The sequence below is a fragment of the Chroicocephalus ridibundus genome, chromosome 7 (genome assembly GCF_963924245.1).
Source record: "Chroicocephalus ridibundus chromosome 7, bChrRid1.1, whole genome shotgun sequence".
NCBI classification, from domain to species: domain Eukaryota; kingdom Metazoa; phylum Chordata; class Aves; order Charadriiformes; family Laridae; genus Chroicocephalus; species Chroicocephalus ridibundus.
The window spans coordinates 55,284,335-55,302,231 of NC_086290.1; the positions used below are offsets into that span (position 1 = coordinate 55,284,335).

The following is a 17,897-nucleotide window of genomic DNA, read 5'->3' on the forward strand; positions in this document are numbered from 1 at the left end:
TTAAGGAAATTTCCCGTTCTCTTTATGTCCCGGTGTTATTGTTAGCTTTTCTTCCGTGTCTGCAGCCGACAGCTTTTGGCCTGTCTTCTTCTGGAAGCCGGGCGTTTGTACAGCCCTCGAGTCAACTTTCGCTGCAGCCATTTTTTGGTTAAGTCTCTCAGCTTTCTGTACTCGTGCGTGCTAATGAGCACGGAACACCCAGCGTTATTGCCTTGGCCCCCGCGACACCCTGTGCTACTTGACGTCTCTCTTCTTTCTTCTGGAGATTGCCATAAAGATTGCACCTGTGCTCCTGCAGGTACTTAGGCACACCACAGCCTCTGAATAATGTGGACTAATAGAGAAGACTTCAAAGAATCATAACACAGTTTTAAAGGGCTGGAAGGAGAGGCTGTCGGGAAATGTTATAAGAATTCAGCATTTCCTGCTTAGCTAAGCAGTAATTGAGAAGGGCATGTAAACTACGTTGCAAGTATTTCAAAGAAAACAAAAAGCAAACAAAAGCTGCGCACGCCGCCCTGATGCTGCAGACAAAGAGCAAAGAAGGGAGAGGTTTGCAGCAAATCAGCTGCTTGGGTTTGCCGTTTTGTCGGGTGCTCGGGCACAGGGCGAGCAGGATAATAAAAATATTTAGGCAGGTTTGGATGTTATTTGATAGGGGTCAATGCAAAGGGAAAGAAGGCGAGTGGTTTGGCAGTGACCTGAGCAAGTCATTATGTGATTGAAATCAATTACCCAGGAGCTCATTAGCAAAAGAGAATAAATGTCCTTCCTTCTTGTGCTGTGGAGATTTGATCTATTGGATCTATACGGATTTGACATATCAAGTCAAAACACTGAAGGGTTAATAGCAGGCTGTTCTTTCTGGGACGGTGATTTTGCAGAGCAGCTGTGCTTGTCAGGCCGGTGAAGGTGTCAGTGCAAAGGGAGTCCGTGGTCAGCAGATACCAGAGTTGTCTTGGCAGTCGGAACTGGAAAGAAGCTACTGCAGGTCAGTGAATTCTAACATTTTATAAATCAAATGTAGGCGGCGCTTTGTCCTCGTCTCCTAGTAATTAGGACAGAGATAGTGAGAAGAAAGATTTCGAAAAGCTTACGTACTACTCTAGAGTGCAGTTCACTCCTGTTCACACTCATTCAACCGTGATGGTTCAGGTGGGATTTCAGAAATGCGATACACGTTGTGCACGGCTTCGGCAAGAACGGAACAAAGCATTTGGTGCAAAGGTCAGGGACAGGGATTGTATCATTTATGGTACCAAGTGCTTGATTTAGTAAAGTGTCTTTGGATATTCCAGTTTGGTCGTTAGGAGCCTACGTGCTACTGGAAGTCCATTCCAGCGGAATAGGGATTAAACAGTTAATTGTATTAGGGGCCTTTGGAAAGGAAGGTCTTGGTTTTGAGAGTCCAAGAAAATGAGACTAATAGTAATAAAGTAATTAATACTTTACTGATAAGAGAAAATCTATTATGTTAACTTCTCTGATTATTTCAAGATACCTTAAGGAACCACACAGACAAGCAGTTGACATGTGGAAGACAGAACGAGAAGCGGTGATATATAGTAGGAAAAATCTCCATAACACGGGGGATACAGAAAAAAAACACCTTTAATTCAATCATATATATTTTAGGACGCAGGGATTCTCCCCTTCTCGAGAGAATATTGCCATTCTTGTCACGACCTTGGAGGCTGTAATCTTCCATAAATAACAACGGGACAAATATTCTAGGGAAAAATGGTCTTTCACATTCATAACAAGGGGACTGCAAATAAATATGTTTCCAAGTAATAGAACGGGCTGGCAGTATGTGATTTGCCTGTAATCATACAGCAGGCGCCTTGCTGTGAATGCCCGTAGAGTATATAACGATCGCGTACATTTTGAACACGTACGCGGAGGCCTGCATACTCTTATACGGGTGGATATTCCTATTACTTGTGTGACAATACACAGTTAGATGCATGAAATGAGGAACGCAGAGTCCTTCCCTTTCTATTCACACCCCTCTCTTCTTTCTCACTGCACGTTTCAGACTTTACAGGCGGAGCTGGCAAAGCGATGTGGCTAATACTCGGGGGAAATCTACCCCTGCTGAGACAGCAAAACTCAAGATCCCTGGAAGAGTTGAAAAGCCAAAGGTTACCTCGTCTTACTGCCGGGGTAACGAAATTGCCTGCTGAGCCGCGCTGTTAGGCAATTTTATTGCTGTTATCAACGGAATGATTTTGCTTGTAGGTGGCTTGTCCTTTTCCACGGAAACAGGCCTGTCTCTTACCCGCTGCCTCGGCAAAACTGGTGTAGGTGATAGTCTTGCTCTCATTGCAGTTCTAACAGAAATTGTTGTGGGTTCCTCTGCCTCCCCGTGTTACGGGCAGGTACCTGACCTGTTTGCCCAAGATGGGAAAGTTTCCAGTTGGAACAAAGATGAGGCCCAGGTGTTGATGGCTAGAGTTATCGTCAGAACTCCGAGGATGTTGAGTATGAACCCAGCTTTGGCCTAGAATTATAAAAGAGAAGGGTTATTAGTTGAACTGAGTACTCTTTTTTTCCTTTCCTGCTGATTAGGACTGTTCGTATGGTTAGATTTTCTCTTTGGCCTTTTTTCACAGCTCCAGCAGAACTCCATGAAATTACATTTACGCTGATTTTCTTCACAAATGTAATTTGTATTAGGGGAAAATGAGTTGCCACGGGATAAAACTCTTAAACGAGAAGTCCTGAAAGCCTTTTAATCCGCTTGGGTAGGACTTTCACTTCTGACCCAGCATCTGTCTCTAATGTTACTTTGAATTTCTTCTTGGATCAATTATAAATTAGAGAAGTTATTGAGACGTGGCACCCTTGTACGTCTTCCCTTAACATATTGAGAAAGGGCACCAGGGCAGCCTAGTGAGATGTGCGCGGCTTTCCCCTCGTCCCTGCAGAAGGACCGCCCAGATGATAGTCCTCTTGGACATCCCTGTGATCTACATTCGGGCTTTTGGATCAGTCAGACATTCCCATTTCTCACTGACAGCAAGCTCGTGTTGGAACATCTTCAGGAGGCCTTGGGTGTTTTCCAAAAGCTCAATGGCATTTTTTTAAGGCTCTTTATTAATTCACACGTGTCTGTTGTTCTTTCCATTTGACTTTAGCTGAGCACAGTGAGTTTTCTGACGCTCTTTCAAGAAGAACCAATATTAGAAAAAGGAAAGGTCGAAACTAGCGGTGGAAATTCTGAAAAGAATGTGCTTTTGCTCACCATATCGATAACCCTGAGCTGTCCATACGAGAAGACAATGGCGTTGGGAGGAGTGGCCACTGGGAGCATGAACGCCAACGATGCAGAAAGCGTACAGGGCAGCATGACATAGAGGGGATTAAGGCAGATCGCTTCAGCCTGTAAGAGAAGGGAGAGGAAAGGTGATGGTTTCGATATAGAGAAATGCACAGAAATCTTTCGGCAGAAGGCTGGTCGTATTTGCCCACGTCAGAAACCTCGTTCTTTCACAAACACTGCAGCCACTCTTGTTTTGGTTCTGCTTTAGAAACTTCCAGCCAATGCTTTTACGCAGCAAATGCAAGGATTGATTTTGTGGTCAGTGCTTTGTGTTCCTGATTGTGGAATCTGATCACCGCCGCCGTATGAATTAGTAATAATGGTGGTATTCAACTCTAAAACCAGGAAAAAAAATGTAGAGTGGCTTCAAACTGGTTAAGAACAAAATTAAATTATCATGGGAAACGGGGCAGCCCAAACGGTGAAGGTGAGCGGATCAGTTTAGGGGTGAGCTGAAGCCTGTGCAAGAAGGTTTTGGTGGAGCTTATTCCAGTTTCTGTCTGGAACCAGCTTTTCACACTGCAGAACTACGTCTACCCCAGCAACAGGGATCTCCTGCGGAAATGCAAAAGTCCAAATTAGGTCATGGAGCTCGACTAATGCTATCGCCTTCCGAGACTTCTGGAAGGCGAGTGGTCGGAGTGAAATACGGTAATGGAATGTTGCAGGGAAGCAAATGCTGCTGCTGTTGCGGTCTCTGTGCAGAACAAATAGGAAAAAACAAGTACAGCTGGCAGTGACCTCACGAGGTTGTTTAGGCCAGAAGGCGACGTCTAATATGCCAATGAATTTAATCCCTTTACTTTTCACCGGCAATGATTTTAGGAAGGTTGAACTAGGCACAGCGTGTGTGGATATATATGCACGCACGTACATCTATGTATATTTTAAGTCTTGTATTCCTGAGCTGATGGATGAACCAGTGCTTGGCTACGTCGGCCGGTTTGTTTTTGTAATTGAGCAGATTTATGCTCGGAGAAGAGTTGAAAGCTGTTCTTATAAGAGTATTTTGAAACGCTGGGACTTACCATTGAAGCCAGAATAGGGAGAAAGAGGGTGGTGGTGGCCACGTTGCTGGTGCACTCCGTGAACGTGGCGATGAGGAGGCACAGCAGGAGAGCGATAGCTGGGTGAGGGATTTGCTGCAGAGGAGTCAGTTTGGTACCTAACCACGCAGACAGACCAGATTCCTGCAACAGAGGAAAGAGGTCTGTCGAGACGGTAGGCTGGAGGAAAAATGGTCACATCCCAGCCCAATTACGTTTCTCATCCCAGTTCTCCCTTCCCTTCTTACAGGAGTTCTCATACAAACCGCTTTCTGTAGAAAAACATGTAAGAGGTGATGCTCACAGACAGGATAATTCAGGAAGTTAAATAAAAATAAACGTGCCTTCCCTTCCAAAGAATTTGAAAGAAGAAGATACTGCAGTATCTTGTAGAAAGAAGATGATTTACAGTACGTTATTGATAGCAAATAATTATTTCTCTGTTCAGGCCATTAGCTGAACAGAGCTAATGAATCTAAACTTTCTTTTGAATCTAAACAAAAAATCTTCCTAAAACGCTTTCCTGTATCCTGGCAGATATTCTTGCGATTTAAGGTAACTTCATCCCATTGTCTGAGATCTTGATCAACTCTCTGGAGGTTTTTGTACCTTTCAACCTTCTCAGTCACTGAAAAATACCATCATCTTCCCTGTCGTTCTGGGCTCCAGTTTGGGCATCATTATTATTCAGCTGTTCTCCTCAAGAGAACATATCCAAACTGTGCCTGTCCTGCTGCTTCATGCATTATGGCCTAGCCTGCTTACTGGTTTTGCAACCCGCGTTGCAAGAGTGTACTGTCTTCCTTTCTTGCAGCAGCCTGTATGTATTTGATGACTTATTCTAGAATAAATTAATGTAATTTCTTGAACATTTCCTCTGCCAAACATGCTTCCCAGAGATACGATCGTTCTTACTACCTTCCTCTAAACCTTCTTCGTACAGCCCCCGTGTTGTTGAAGACCGATATCCAAGACTGAATACGTCACTGTTCCTGAGGACTTGCCAGTCCTGAGTGGAAGGAGTATATTTTACATGTCTTGTGTATGATGGCTCTACCTGTAGTTCCCAGTTGTTTGCTTTTTCCTTGGTAGCAATGTATAAACGTCGACTAGAATAAGGTGTATAAGCAGCTTTAAAACTTATCCAGTCATTTCCACTTCCTGCAGTTGCAATACTTGGTTATTTCTTCCTATTTCCTATATTGAGTTGCTTCCTTGTTTTCTAGAAACCCTTTTACAGGTCATTGTGATCTTTGAGTTCTAAACTAGTATTTCCAGGTACTTGAAGCCTTTTCCAATTTATTTCTTTTTCATTGTCTACAGATTTAATAAATGTGTTGTCTGTTCCATCACCTTAGTCATTACCGAAAAATAATTTGTAGCACTGGGCTCCTGGCGGGTGGCTGCAGAAGCACATCAGTACATCCTTCAGTCTGACAGCCAGACGTTTTTATCTGCTCCTGAAGGTTCTCTAGCCTGCTCTACATTTGTCTTCTAGTAGTTTAATTTAAATCATATTTCCATAAGCAGTTCGTTTGAAACAGTTTGGACACCCATTCTGGGCACAATATCTCCGCATGCTTGTCACATGAATTAAGATTTTTTTTTTTTTAATAGAACCTTTAATGTATTGGGGTAGTTTCTTAATAATGTGCTTTTCTAGAAACAGAGTTAATCATGCTGCCTTGATTGGTGGTACCGTCCCAGCTGCATAAGCAATGACAGAGATTTGTTCTAATGACAGGACCCCTCCTAAGGATGGTGGAGTCTGTCCTACTGCCGCGACCTGCGGAAAGGCGCGTTCGGTGCTCCCAGCGTGCCCTCTTGTGTTCTGGGAGAGCACGCCTGAAAAGCGAGATGGAAGACACCCCGGGAAGAGGCAAATACCAGGTAAGCAGAGGAATGTTACCTCACTGCCTTTGGCTAAGGCAAAGCCACCTCCCAGCAGAAACACAATGTTCCACGGCATTTTCTGGTGAACTGTTTTCCAGTCCAAGAGAGCTGGAGGTGTTGGGATCTTTGACTTGCTGCCTGAAATCCAAAAAGATTTTGTAAGGCGCGTTACGCCCTCTGAAGAAAGGAGGACTCCTTGGTGGGAGGTGAGTTTAGTCTGAACATCAGGAAACGCTTCTGTCAGCAAGATCAAGTAGACTGTGGAATTATCTCCTAAAGCAAATGATGGCAGCCTCATCAACAAAGATTTTAAAACTTGACTTGCAAAAACACTAATGAATGATCTGTAGCTGCTCCAAGAGACATAGTAGAATAAAGGTAAGAGTCAGTTCAAAGCATGGCAACATATCTGCAGAACTGTGTGTGTCTGTGTTAAGTCATGTAGTCTCTCCTGAAGATTCCAGCTTCAGAAGATTTTACGTATGTGTCTACTAGTGTCTGGGACCCTGCTAGGATAAGCGTTTCCTACTTAGTTAAATTAGAAGAAACAGAGAACTTTTATGGTTTATATGCCTTGCCTTGCCTACAGCATACAGCCGCAGCTGTGCAGGAAGAGCAGTTTGAAATCTGGATTAATGTTTGAAATTTCCTTTGTAAATCTAAAACGTAAAACTTCCCGCGTGCCTGTTCCCACAGGTGATTTTTGATGCCTTCAGGAAACTTACCTGTTCGTTCTCTGTCACGGGTAGGAATGTCGGAAGGGATGATGAACAGCAAAACTGAAATGAAGATGGCAACTGTAGCATCAGTGACGTAGCTGCAAGAGATCAGTCAGATATTTAGTCTAGCCGCGTTCTCATTTCTGTGAAATCTTGCCTACTTCATTTTCATTCCGAGCGAGGAGGAGAAGTGGCGGTACCTTGTATCATTTTTGTTGAAAAGAACCGTTGCCCAGCCTGGTATGAAACCGGGGTCTCTTGTAAACCAGAGCAATACCAGGAGTATGAAGAGGATCAAAACCGCTATTTCCGCAAACTTCATTGAGCCCAATTTCCTGCTCTCTTCCTTGATGGTGTCATAGGCCCGTTGCTCCTTAGCCTTTGCCGAGGCATCTCCAGCACAACCAAAATTCTTCTGAAAACTAGAAAAAAATGGAGAAGAAATATCAGAGAAATTTGCCAGAGACCCTCGGAGTTAAGAACCCAAATTTTATACTCACTCATATTGTCTTTTAGATAGATGTATTTATATATGCGTGTAGAAATTATATATATTATTATTATCGCAGCATCAGCAGCTGTAGGTGTTGGGTAGTAACTGCATTGTCCTGTGTGCTGCCAAGATGCTCAGAAAGAAGCTTCCTACCCCTAAAAGCTCGTTATCTAAAGATAAATGGGTGTGCTACCTGGACACACGGGGAAATAATGTCAATGTTAGTGTGATTGACAAGGTTATATGGTCACCAGGAAGTAAACAGTTGCCGGGCTTTTTAAAACTACAGAAAAGCAGACATTTTAAAACGGGAATTGGAAGACGAAAGTACCACGTCAGGTGTTACAGTGCTCTTTCCGTTTAAAAAGAAAGGAGGTTGGGGGTAATCCAAAAGGGATAGGCTAAGCGTTAAACAGGTAACGCAAGCTGGTTGTACGGGGTGACCAGCACCGGGAACTGGCGCAGTGCTCATCCTCCAGCTCTGCAGCAACGCTCGGCACAAAGGTATTTACCAGCTCGACGTAGAAATCGATTTCCTGATTTGAAGCGCAACAATCTTTCAGGACACGAAAGCAATGCTGCAGAACAGGTTACGTGCAGTTATAACGTCCTGTTTTCAGCTACAGGGTATATTCGGCTGGGATTTGATCAGGTTCCTCGGAGGAAAAGTTGCGGTATTTTAACGGATACTGAGCGCGCTGTTGTGCCGGTCTCTGCTGTACGCGAGGACTTTGTCGCTTGCTGTCTGACTTTCAAGCATAGGCTTATCGATAATAATATTACTTGTGTTATACCACATAATGAGCACTTGCGCAGAGGCCCGTCAGCTCTGTCAGAGTGTGTAAAGGGAACTTACTTAAAGCCCAGGTACAGTATCTGCAGCCAAATCCACGTCAAAACCAGTAACACGATCATGGTGGGGAAGGCAAAGGAGAACCACGAGGCAAAGTTGATGATATTGCCGTTATCGGGAAAGAGCCTGTAAAATGTAGATGGCTGTTAGCATCCAAGATTGTGCACTCTCTTCTGCGTGATGATCTTCATCTTCATCATTGTGAAGATGAATCTTCGTTAATGATTCAGAAAAGAGGAGGTACTGCGAGGCCCACTAAGGAAGGAAGCTAACTTCCCAACAAAGTTACCAAACTCATATTTTCCTTCTCGGTGTTGGCTGGCAGTCAGCTGTAGCAGAATGACGGACTTTAGCGGGTACGTAATCCCGAACTCAACCAGACTTACTCATCAACTTGTCCTTGCAGTACCAGGTTTGGTGTGGTCCCAGTCAGAGTTGCAATCCCTCCAATACTGGCCGAGTAACAAATACAGAGAGACATTCCCTTGGAGAAATTCTTGTGCTTCTCCTCCAGCAGATTTTCATTTCCCTTTCTGTCTTCCTCGACTGTCAGGACTTGACTGTTACCTAGGTCCCAAGACAGGAACAAAAGAGTTACAGAAGGTAGAGCAGCTAGGAAAAGCTCTTGTGCCTGTGTAATTTGTTATTTCAAGGTGAGGACACAACGGACTCAAAGCTGAAGGAGCCAGATTTTCCTCATTTTAAGGCCGGCACTGTTAATGCTTTGATCTTCTGTCCGTTTTCACTGGTTGTCTTGATGCAGAGCGGTTTTTCAGAAGTTGAAATGCGTGATAAAGTCCAACCATACTGCTTGGTGGGCGAGGGCAATGTCTGACCTGCACGTGGCGGGACAAGAGTTCAGGAGGTACAACAGAGTCGGAGGAGTTGGACTGAAGGGAATTCCTTCTGTACCGGCACCTGGCTGCACCAGGTGAGATTTACATTCGGATTTACCAGGCGTTTTGTGGTCAACTACTTTCCAGTCCAAGAGAGCCGGAGGTGAGATTTACATTCTCACCCACTGAGATTTACGTTCAGAAACACTTGAGTTGTCTCAAAGATGGGAAGAGGGCAAGACAGCTGGTAAAGAGATTATTGTCGCATGATTGTAAATCTTTGGATTAGAAAGACTGTTTTAATCCCTAACCTTCTGGCATGAAACAGGCCAGAAATCTTCCCTTGGGAACTCCCTATTATCTGATAAATTCCACAGTAGGTAACAAGTGAACTAACAGAAATATATTGGGCAATATCAAGCCTACTATAAAGGCTTCAGCTAATGGGGAGTTTATACGTGTTGTTGTTTTATTGATTAGTTATCATCGCTTCGTATTTTCAGCCTATTTCTAACTTCAGCCAAGTCAGTGGCTCTTAACTGTGCTTTTCTCCGGTTCGCGGAAGAGCCTCGTAAATGCTGTCGGACACAGTCGGGATGCTTTACGTACGTTCTGCTTTTAGAATTTACTAGCGACTGTAATGACAGTGAAGAAGGCACCAGGTCATCCTCCATTATCCCAAAGAGAAAAACCACCCATAACCCACTCATCTTTTTCCTCCGTTTCTTCGGAGATACCTGATTTAGTTGGCTCTTCCTGCAGTTCAAAGGCTTTATTGATGTTCTCATATCCGTGGCCGGCTGCGCTCGACTCCATTTCGGACTTGTGCAACTGTTCCAACACGGCTTGTGCTATCGGGACCATCATGGCAGTGGTGGCGGTGTTGCTGATCCACATGGACAGGAAGGCGGTCACGATCATGAAACCCATGAGAAGCCTGAAATGAAAAGGTTTCCAAGAGCCCCTTCAGAACTCAGGGCTGCGATGGCCCCCCCCGCCTCCCTCCCCCCCTTTTTGTTGTTGTTGTTGTTGGAAAGCTTTGGTTACAAACGCTGGGTGTGGGGAAATGCTTAAGCAATTCCCACCTCGCACTTCCTCTCACCCCGTCACAGTAAGATTTAACATAAATTTTTCTTTTTGCAGTTTCAGCCAATTGTGCTTTTACATTCCTGACGCGAGGGAAGTGGGAGCCGGTACCTCGGAGCACAGAGTTTATCTAGTCAGTATCCTGCTTGTTCTGCATGCTTCCGAGGAGGACATATCATCTCAATAACCCATATTCACGTGTTTTCATATATTTTGCAGAGGAATTGCGAGCTGAATTTGATCCCAAACGGCAATCAGTTTAAGCCATAAGGTGGCTTGATCTCTCTCTCTTTTTTTTTTTTTTTTTGTAATTTTATCCCACCTCTCTCATCTAAGATTCTCTTCCTACTCGTATAAAATTCTAATCCCTGTTTCAGTATTACTGTGTTATTTGTCTCAAAATTACTCTTTAGATGAGATGCAGATTATATATTAGATGAAAAGGGCTTTATCTCGTATGCATTTTTATTCTATTGCTTTGTAATTTCCTTCAGTATTCCCTCTCCTCATGATCTGAGACAAATTAAATAGGGGCCCTGTAGCCTCTGCGTAGCTTAAAGTTCTAGTCGGGGGAACATTTGTTGCTTTCAAAACACGCATCCCCATATTTTCTCTTCTCTTTGCAATCCGTATAACAGTTAGAGAGTAGATGTTTTCCATGTTTCAGCTGTAGTCTGTCCTGATTGTCTAAAGCTCTGCTTCTGGCCGAGCCTAGCAGCACCCTTGCCTTTTCCAAGTTGTCTCTCTTGCTGCTATTTCTCCGCCTGAAGCCATTTGGAATTCCAAAAAGAGTCCCCAGGCGTGTAACGCATCACAGGATCCCCGTGGGCAAGGTTTGCTCAGGCACTAACTCACTTGGGCTGTAGAAAAGCATTTGTAGGACGTGATTTACAGGTTCACACAGGAGAGACAGGAATTAATGCCATAAAGTCCTTCATCCCACCGCGTTTTCACGACTGTTACTCACAGGGCTGGTCTGACACCAGTGATAAGCAAGACCCGCAGAGCAACGCGCTTGTGTAGCTCCCAGCTCTCAATAGCAATGGCCATCAGCAGTCCCCCGATAAAAAGCATGTTGGTGTCCTTCAGGTACTCCCGGCAGACCTGGAACATGGAATACAGGAGAGAAAACGGTGACAAGAAACCCAGGGAGAAGACGTTTTCTGAGGGAGGATCTTGTCCCGAAGACATTAGCCCGCAGTAACTATGCAATCCATTGAAGATGGGGAGGGATCTTGATCAGGGCCTACAGCAACAGGACGAGGGGGAGCGGTTTGAAACTGAGAGAGGGCAGATTTAGATTAGGTATTAGGAATAAACTCTTTAATCTGAGAGTGGTGAGCCCCTGGCCCAGGTTGCCCAGAGAAGCTGTGGCTGCCCCATCCCTGGAGGGGTTCAGGGCCAGGTTGGACGGGGCTTGGAGCAACCTGGGCTGGTGGGAGGTGTCCCTGCCCAGGGCAGGGGCGTGGAACGAGATGATCTTTACGGTCCCTTCCAACCCAAACCATTCTATGAATTCTATGACCTAAACAGTGATTTGCTGTGATTTCAGATTAGCAGCTCCACCCAGAGTTCACTCTAGGGTCATGCAAGTTCTGTTCCACGGAGAGAACAGACGATTCCCTGTGTAACAATAGCACAATTTTCTCCTCTTTGCACCACACTCTAGAAATCACCCTGGAAATAATCCCAGAATAAGAGAGGCTGACCGATAAATACATAGGCAAAGGTGCATAGAGCAAGATCTCTTACTGTGGTTGAATCCATGATATTCATGAGTGGGAAGAGCAGGACAGGAAAGAGAGCTGTGACCGCCAACGGCAGGGCTTCCGTGCACCAGAACAATGCCATCACGATGATAACGTAACCGCATTGGGCCTCCTGGCAGAGGAAGAGTACACGCAGTCAGAACAGACCGTACATCTCACGTAGGCTTTGGGAAGGCAACAGCCCATAATTACATTCATTGCCTGATAAAGGGATTTGAGAAAAGGCTATTTTCTGTCTCTCTCTCCCGTCTAGCCTCCTACCTGCCCAGATCCTAATCAACCCACAAACTGTTCAACAACCTTGTCAGAACTGTGAGGAAAAGATTGGGGCCTGCAGTGGGGACAAACAAGAAACTTCGGTGAAGAAACAAATTGATGACTTTGAACCCTTCGTGATAAGGGAGGGGCTGTCTCTGCACACGCCTCTCGATTTTGCTGATGGTGGCATTTTCTTTTTATATATTTCTGTCTTTGAGTTGCAGAAGTTGTTCCTGGTCCAGTCGAGGTTTTCCCACCTTTTTCTCTGCATAGTTCAGGACATGGCCCAGGTGAGCCCCAGCTAATTTCACCAGCCTGGATTCCTTGTACTGTAAATACTTTTGTCTAGTTTTCGTTGGATTTTTAGCTTACTACAGACTTGGAAAGGCTCACTGACAAACTGGTCACAGCTTCTGCTGACTTTGACTTGTTTCTTTGAGGAAAGTCTGATTCCCTATTTCATGGGCTCTTCTTCTGAGAGTACGCTGATTTAGTTCCGCTTTGGACAACCGCTCCAAGTTTCATGTAAATATATTTAACTCAGTCCCATACACTAAAAAGGTTCAAAATAACACGTCACAACAGATTTTCATATGGCTGGGCTGATGAAGAAGGCAAGGAAATGTAACATTGCAGGTTACAGTGCCCTCCTCGTTTTGGAACTGGTACGAGAATGGGCGCATTCAAATCCAAAGGAAGGAAGAGGTGGTTGTGTGGCCTTGGATCAAGGATGTCCACTAAAACGTACTGGACAGTATGAATGAAAATGTAGTGATGTTTATCGAGGAAACAATGAAGAGATGGGAATTGTAATGGCTGGATTGCAGAGGATTAAACCAAGGAGCTGGAATAGTGGCTGGGGACGTCACACTTGTGATGCTTCTGACCACGGTCAGGACTTGTGACCATGGCATGGAAGTTACAGAGCTGGCGAAGGGAAGGGATGAACAGGGGAGCTGAGCAGCCTGGCGGGAAAGAAAAGGAAGAAGATAGCAATCTGGGTGGTAAATTACCAAGGCAGCGGGGTTGGAGAAGTAAAGCTGAAAGAGATTCCAGAAGAGGTTAAAAGATGCCTTTTTGAGCTTATTTTTTGAATGTGAGCAGTAAGAACCTTAATTATACATCCCACCAAGCTCTGAAAGCAATTTTCTATTTTGACGATGATTTTTCTCCTGTTTTTGTTATCAAGAGACGCCAACGGGTGCCTTTTGAGAGACCCCAGCGGGGCTTTGGAACACGTATCACAGGCACAGTGCCATTCTCTTCCAGCCTCGCAGTAAAAGCCGGAATAAGGCCTTTCGCGAGGTCAGTTGTCCTGTAGGGACATTCCTCTGTCTTTAGACAAAATCTTTAGCATTGTTTGCTCTCATTTGTAATAGTTTAGTGTCCAGAGCTATGTCATTATAGGGCAGGTTAATAGCTCAACGGCATTGAAAAATGTGAAATTCCATCCGGTAAGTTGCCTGCTTCCGACTCTCCCTGCGGAGGTACCAGCTTTTCCTGCTTAGCAGTGCCGCCATGCACAATTCCAAGGCAAGGAACCTTCTTACAGGTTGCAAAGGGAAAAGTCCAGGACATTTTTAGATTTTTGCGTTGTAGCCGACTACACAGAAACCAGAGGAACTGAACCAAGGCTGCCAGATCATTCCACGGGCGATACCACGGGCTTATCGTATGGTACCAATGACTCCAGCGCGTGGGTTTGAACTCGTGGCCTCAGGACAAAAGAAAAAAAAAAAAAAAATCTCTCTCTTTCTGGCTACTTATAACTTTTCTGATCAAGATCTCTTAACTTCAGTAACTCTTTTGCCTCTGGAAAGTTAACTGGCAAAAAAAGTACTTTTTCTGTTTTTCTTCTTAGTAAGCTTTTAAGTGTTACAGCTATTTTATTTGCATAGCAAAGGACTAGGAGGACACGCCTGATCAGTTAGCACATTTCACCTCAAGTTCAGCGCCACTCTGTCATTTTTGCCTTCAATCCTCTGGTCAAAGCTCCCGAAGCCTCTGATAACGCTCAGAAAAAGAGCTGTGAGGAAGAAGGAGCTGCAAAAAAGAGCTGGCGGAGGGAAGAACGAAGCTTGGGGAAGGAGAGCAGGAACTGGGAGTCGGTGGGATGAGGAGACAGGCAGGCAGAGACCAGAGGAAAGAGGTAGGACTTGATGTGCAAAGAGCGGTGACAGGAGATTGGGATTAGCTATTTCATGATGCTGGGACTGTAACGAGAGACCTGAAGAGCAGAGATTAGATCTCTCTGCATGAAGAGATTTGGGAGTGGGAGAAATAAGCCCGAGTGAAGAAGCAGCAGAAGGCTGGCGCCCTGCCTGCTCACGGGGCTCTATTGAAATCATCGACGTCTCGGAAATACCTTCTACGGGGTTTTTTGTAGTTAGCTTTTTTTCTGAAGGAATCTTAAGCAAAGCGTCTTCCAAAACTTGACATTTTGAATTTTAAATCGTTGTTTGGAAAGATTCTTACAGAAATACGCTTTTAAAAAAAAAAAAAAAAAAAAGAGTGAAATACATATTATTTTGTCCTTAAGTACCAGAATGCCTTGTCCATCTGACCAAGAAAAATGCCTCTTCTATCTTGCAACGACAACAAGGAAAAAAGTTAAAAGAGGATGTGGACCGGAGACTTTTAGAAATTCAGAAGGGGGGGTTAAAATTGAGCCTTAGATTGTAACTTAGGTTCACACACAGGAGCTTCAGCATAGAAAGTCCTTTGCTCAATCAGTTAGAGGCAAAGCAGAAGTTACAAAATCGCATGTCACCGAGCATTCTCCTGCAATATGCAATCACAGATGTGGCTGTTCATCCATCTGTGTCCCACTGCTTTTCTATTCCCTCGCTACCGCTAGTCAAAGGGGTCTGCTCAGGAAAAAAACCCAAGCTCTTCAAGCAATAAAGGAAAGCAGTGCCTCCGAGAGAGAATCTGCGCGTTCTCTTCCGCTCTGTCCCTTAAAAGGGACCACTCCGAGGAGAGATTTGGCTCTCAAATTCGATTCAGAGAGTTCTTACCTTGGTAGGGATGGCCAGGGGCAGAGGAAGGAACAGAATGGGTACGAGCACGATGATCAGGTATTTCCTGAAGGCCAGTGTCATCTGGAGGAAGCCAGCCATGGTGCTGGAGCTAGCCCAGTGCTGAAAGGCCCTGGCCCGGCCGCTGGCGGCTATATAAACCCTCGGGGAATATTAACCATTGACCTCAGGAGACTGGGTGTTGTTTTTGGAACTGTAATCGGAGAAAGAAGGAAGAGAACAAAGAAGGGAGGGGACAGCAAAAGAGTGTCAGACCAGGAACTTTCTTAAGACAATCTTCCTGATAACTGGTAAATCCAGGAGAGAATTAACTCCTTGGGGACCGAGTAGGCTTGTTAAAAGCATCCTGAAATGACCTACACTTTAAAAAACCCCTATACTTTATTCTTTAATAACGCCTTCTGTGGATGATTGTTGAAAAGTGTTTTAAAAATATGTAGCGTACCGAAAAACGCCGTCTGCATCTGCAACGCTCAAATACAGCGATTAGAAACGCCTACACGAAGCGTTACGCAAACGCCACTGCGTTTGCTGAGGAAATCTCTGGGTGGCAAAATCCGCTAGAGCAGAGCTCCTGTCGCCAGGTGCCGCATCGCGTCCCCACGCAGGAAGGGATTTACTGTCCTCCCCAGCCGAGAGCAGGGACACCCGTCTTCCTGCGGTCCGAGGGCGACCCTCACGACAATCCCGTTTTCTCCCACTCAAAGAGCAGTGGGGGGGAATGTTTGGGGCTGGTGAGGACTCAGTTCCTGCCCCGTGGCAGTGTGTTATGAGAAAGGCGCGGGGCCAAAGAGGGAACCCGGTGACTCTCTCTGCCGCAGCCTGTTCCATCTCGGCGCGTTGGGAAAGACTTGGCCGCGCCGCGTCACTCTGCAGACATCGGGCTGTTTATTTTTTTCACCGCTCCGATCTTGCAGGATGTATTGGAAAAAAAAAGGAAAAAAAAAAATAAAAATTGGGAAATTACCCACTGGGGAAATTACCTACTGGGAAATCACCAGCAATTCTTGTCCCAGTTGCAAGAAACTTACAAAATGCAAGGAGCGGATTACTTGGTTCTGTAAGTACGGCAGAAGGGAATGCAAGTTTTCAGTTCCAAAGGGAGTGTCTTGTTAATGTCTTTGATGCCTTTATTTAGCAGATGATGCAAGCGCACGCTTCAGATAATGGTGATAACGTTTCCATTTTATTGGTATAAATTGTCACAGCGCAGTTTATAGCTTCCTCGAGCAGAGAGAGAGAAGCACAGACATCAGGTCATCTGATGTCAGCCCCACAAAGAGCTTCTGCGGTTTCTCTCTCTCATCCCTTTTCTGCCGGGGCTTGTTTTCTTTCGATAACGTGCTTATGAGTGAAAAAGAGCGGGGTTTCGGTTGTCAGAGGCGCCAACTCACAGCTCTCTTGCAAGCATGTTGCTCACAAGAAACAGCTTCACGGTAAAAAACTGCCAGTCCTGAGCTTTAGCATTTCACCTTTGGTACAAAAAAAACGAGAAAAAGCTTTCATATTAGTTATATCCCTCCCCCCCCCCCAATTTTGCATCCACTTAATGTTGAATTAGCGTCTGAAAAGGTGCAGCGACAAAATCAGGCAATGACGAAGTAATTTGTCTGTTTCCTACTCCCACGTCGTGAGGTTGCAGTCAAAATCTAAAAGGAAACCTCTGGTTTTCGCCCCTCTGGAACAGGAAGGTTGGCCTCCAGCCGCAGCCTCGCGCGACGGGGCGTGAGAAACAACGCAGAAGGGCCTCAGCTAAGGCACGGTGCCTGTTCTTGGGAAGCAGCCCGTCCATGGGGATCGCTTCCACTGCTACGCGAGTCCTGCCGCTTTTCGAGGACGCCATCAATGAGCTCGGTGAGCGCCATACTGCGAAACGAACGGGTTACGTCTCCGGGGGGGGAATTTGTTAGAGCTGCGCCTGTAGCCCATTAACACCCCCTCAGTGGTGTCAAAGGAGCGATGCCGATTTACATTGATTTGGAACTACTCCAGTTTTATATAAACGGGTTCATCTAATACTCTGAATTGTGTTCTTTAAAGAACAACTTGGTCTTGGCTTACTGATCCGCTCTTCAAGGCGGACCGAACCTAACAGCACAGCCAAAACCTCTTGTGTGTTACAGTTTATAAGTTTTTTTTTTGTCCTTTAGAAGCAAAAGCACTTTCTGATGTGCTGTGAATTAATAGAAGTGATTACACACTGCTAGCTACCACGTTTCTCAGATTCCTGGGGCATTTAAAATGTTGGTTATAACTTTTCCTTTGTTTGGAGGTAAGATAAAAAGCAGGGTTTAAGTCTAAATTTCTTTCTCCATCAGTAAATGGACCTGTTGGACTAGATGATCTCCAGAGGTCCCTTCCAACCCCTACTATTCCATGATTTTGTGTGATTCTGTTGGAGCGGGGCCAGAGGAGGCCCCGGAGATGCTGGGAGGGCTGGAGCCCCTCTGCTGTGGGGACAGGCTGAGAGAGCTGGGGGGGTTCAGCCTGGAGAAGAGAAGGCTCCGGGGAGACCTTCCAGCCCCTTCCAGCCCCGAAAGGGTCTCCAGGAAAGCTGGGGAGGGACTCTGGAGCAGGGAGG

General features: G+C 45.3%; 1 protein-coding gene across 1 annotated transcript; it reads right to left on the reverse strand.

Annotated features, from left to right (window-relative positions):
- Positions 1-1,645: 1,645 nt before the first annotated feature.
- On the reverse strand, positions 1,646-15,412 carry SLC13A2 (solute carrier family 13 member 2). Its single transcript, XM_063341237.1, has 12 exons — positions 15,296-15,412; positions 12,004-12,132; positions 11,219-11,355; positions 9,903-10,102; positions 8,716-8,896; positions 8,333-8,455; positions 7,184-7,405; positions 6,990-7,081; positions 6,281-6,402; positions 4,354-4,515; positions 3,248-3,385; positions 1,646-2,503 (listed from the first exon to the last, which is right to left on the reverse strand). Exons 1-12 carry the CDS (start codon positions 15,395-15,397, stop codon positions 2,372-2,374), a joined length of 1,740 nt encoding a protein of 579 aa, XP_063197307.1. The 5' UTR covers positions 15,398-15,412; the 3' UTR covers positions 1,646-2,371.
- Positions 15,413-17,897: the final 2,485 nt, after the last annotated feature.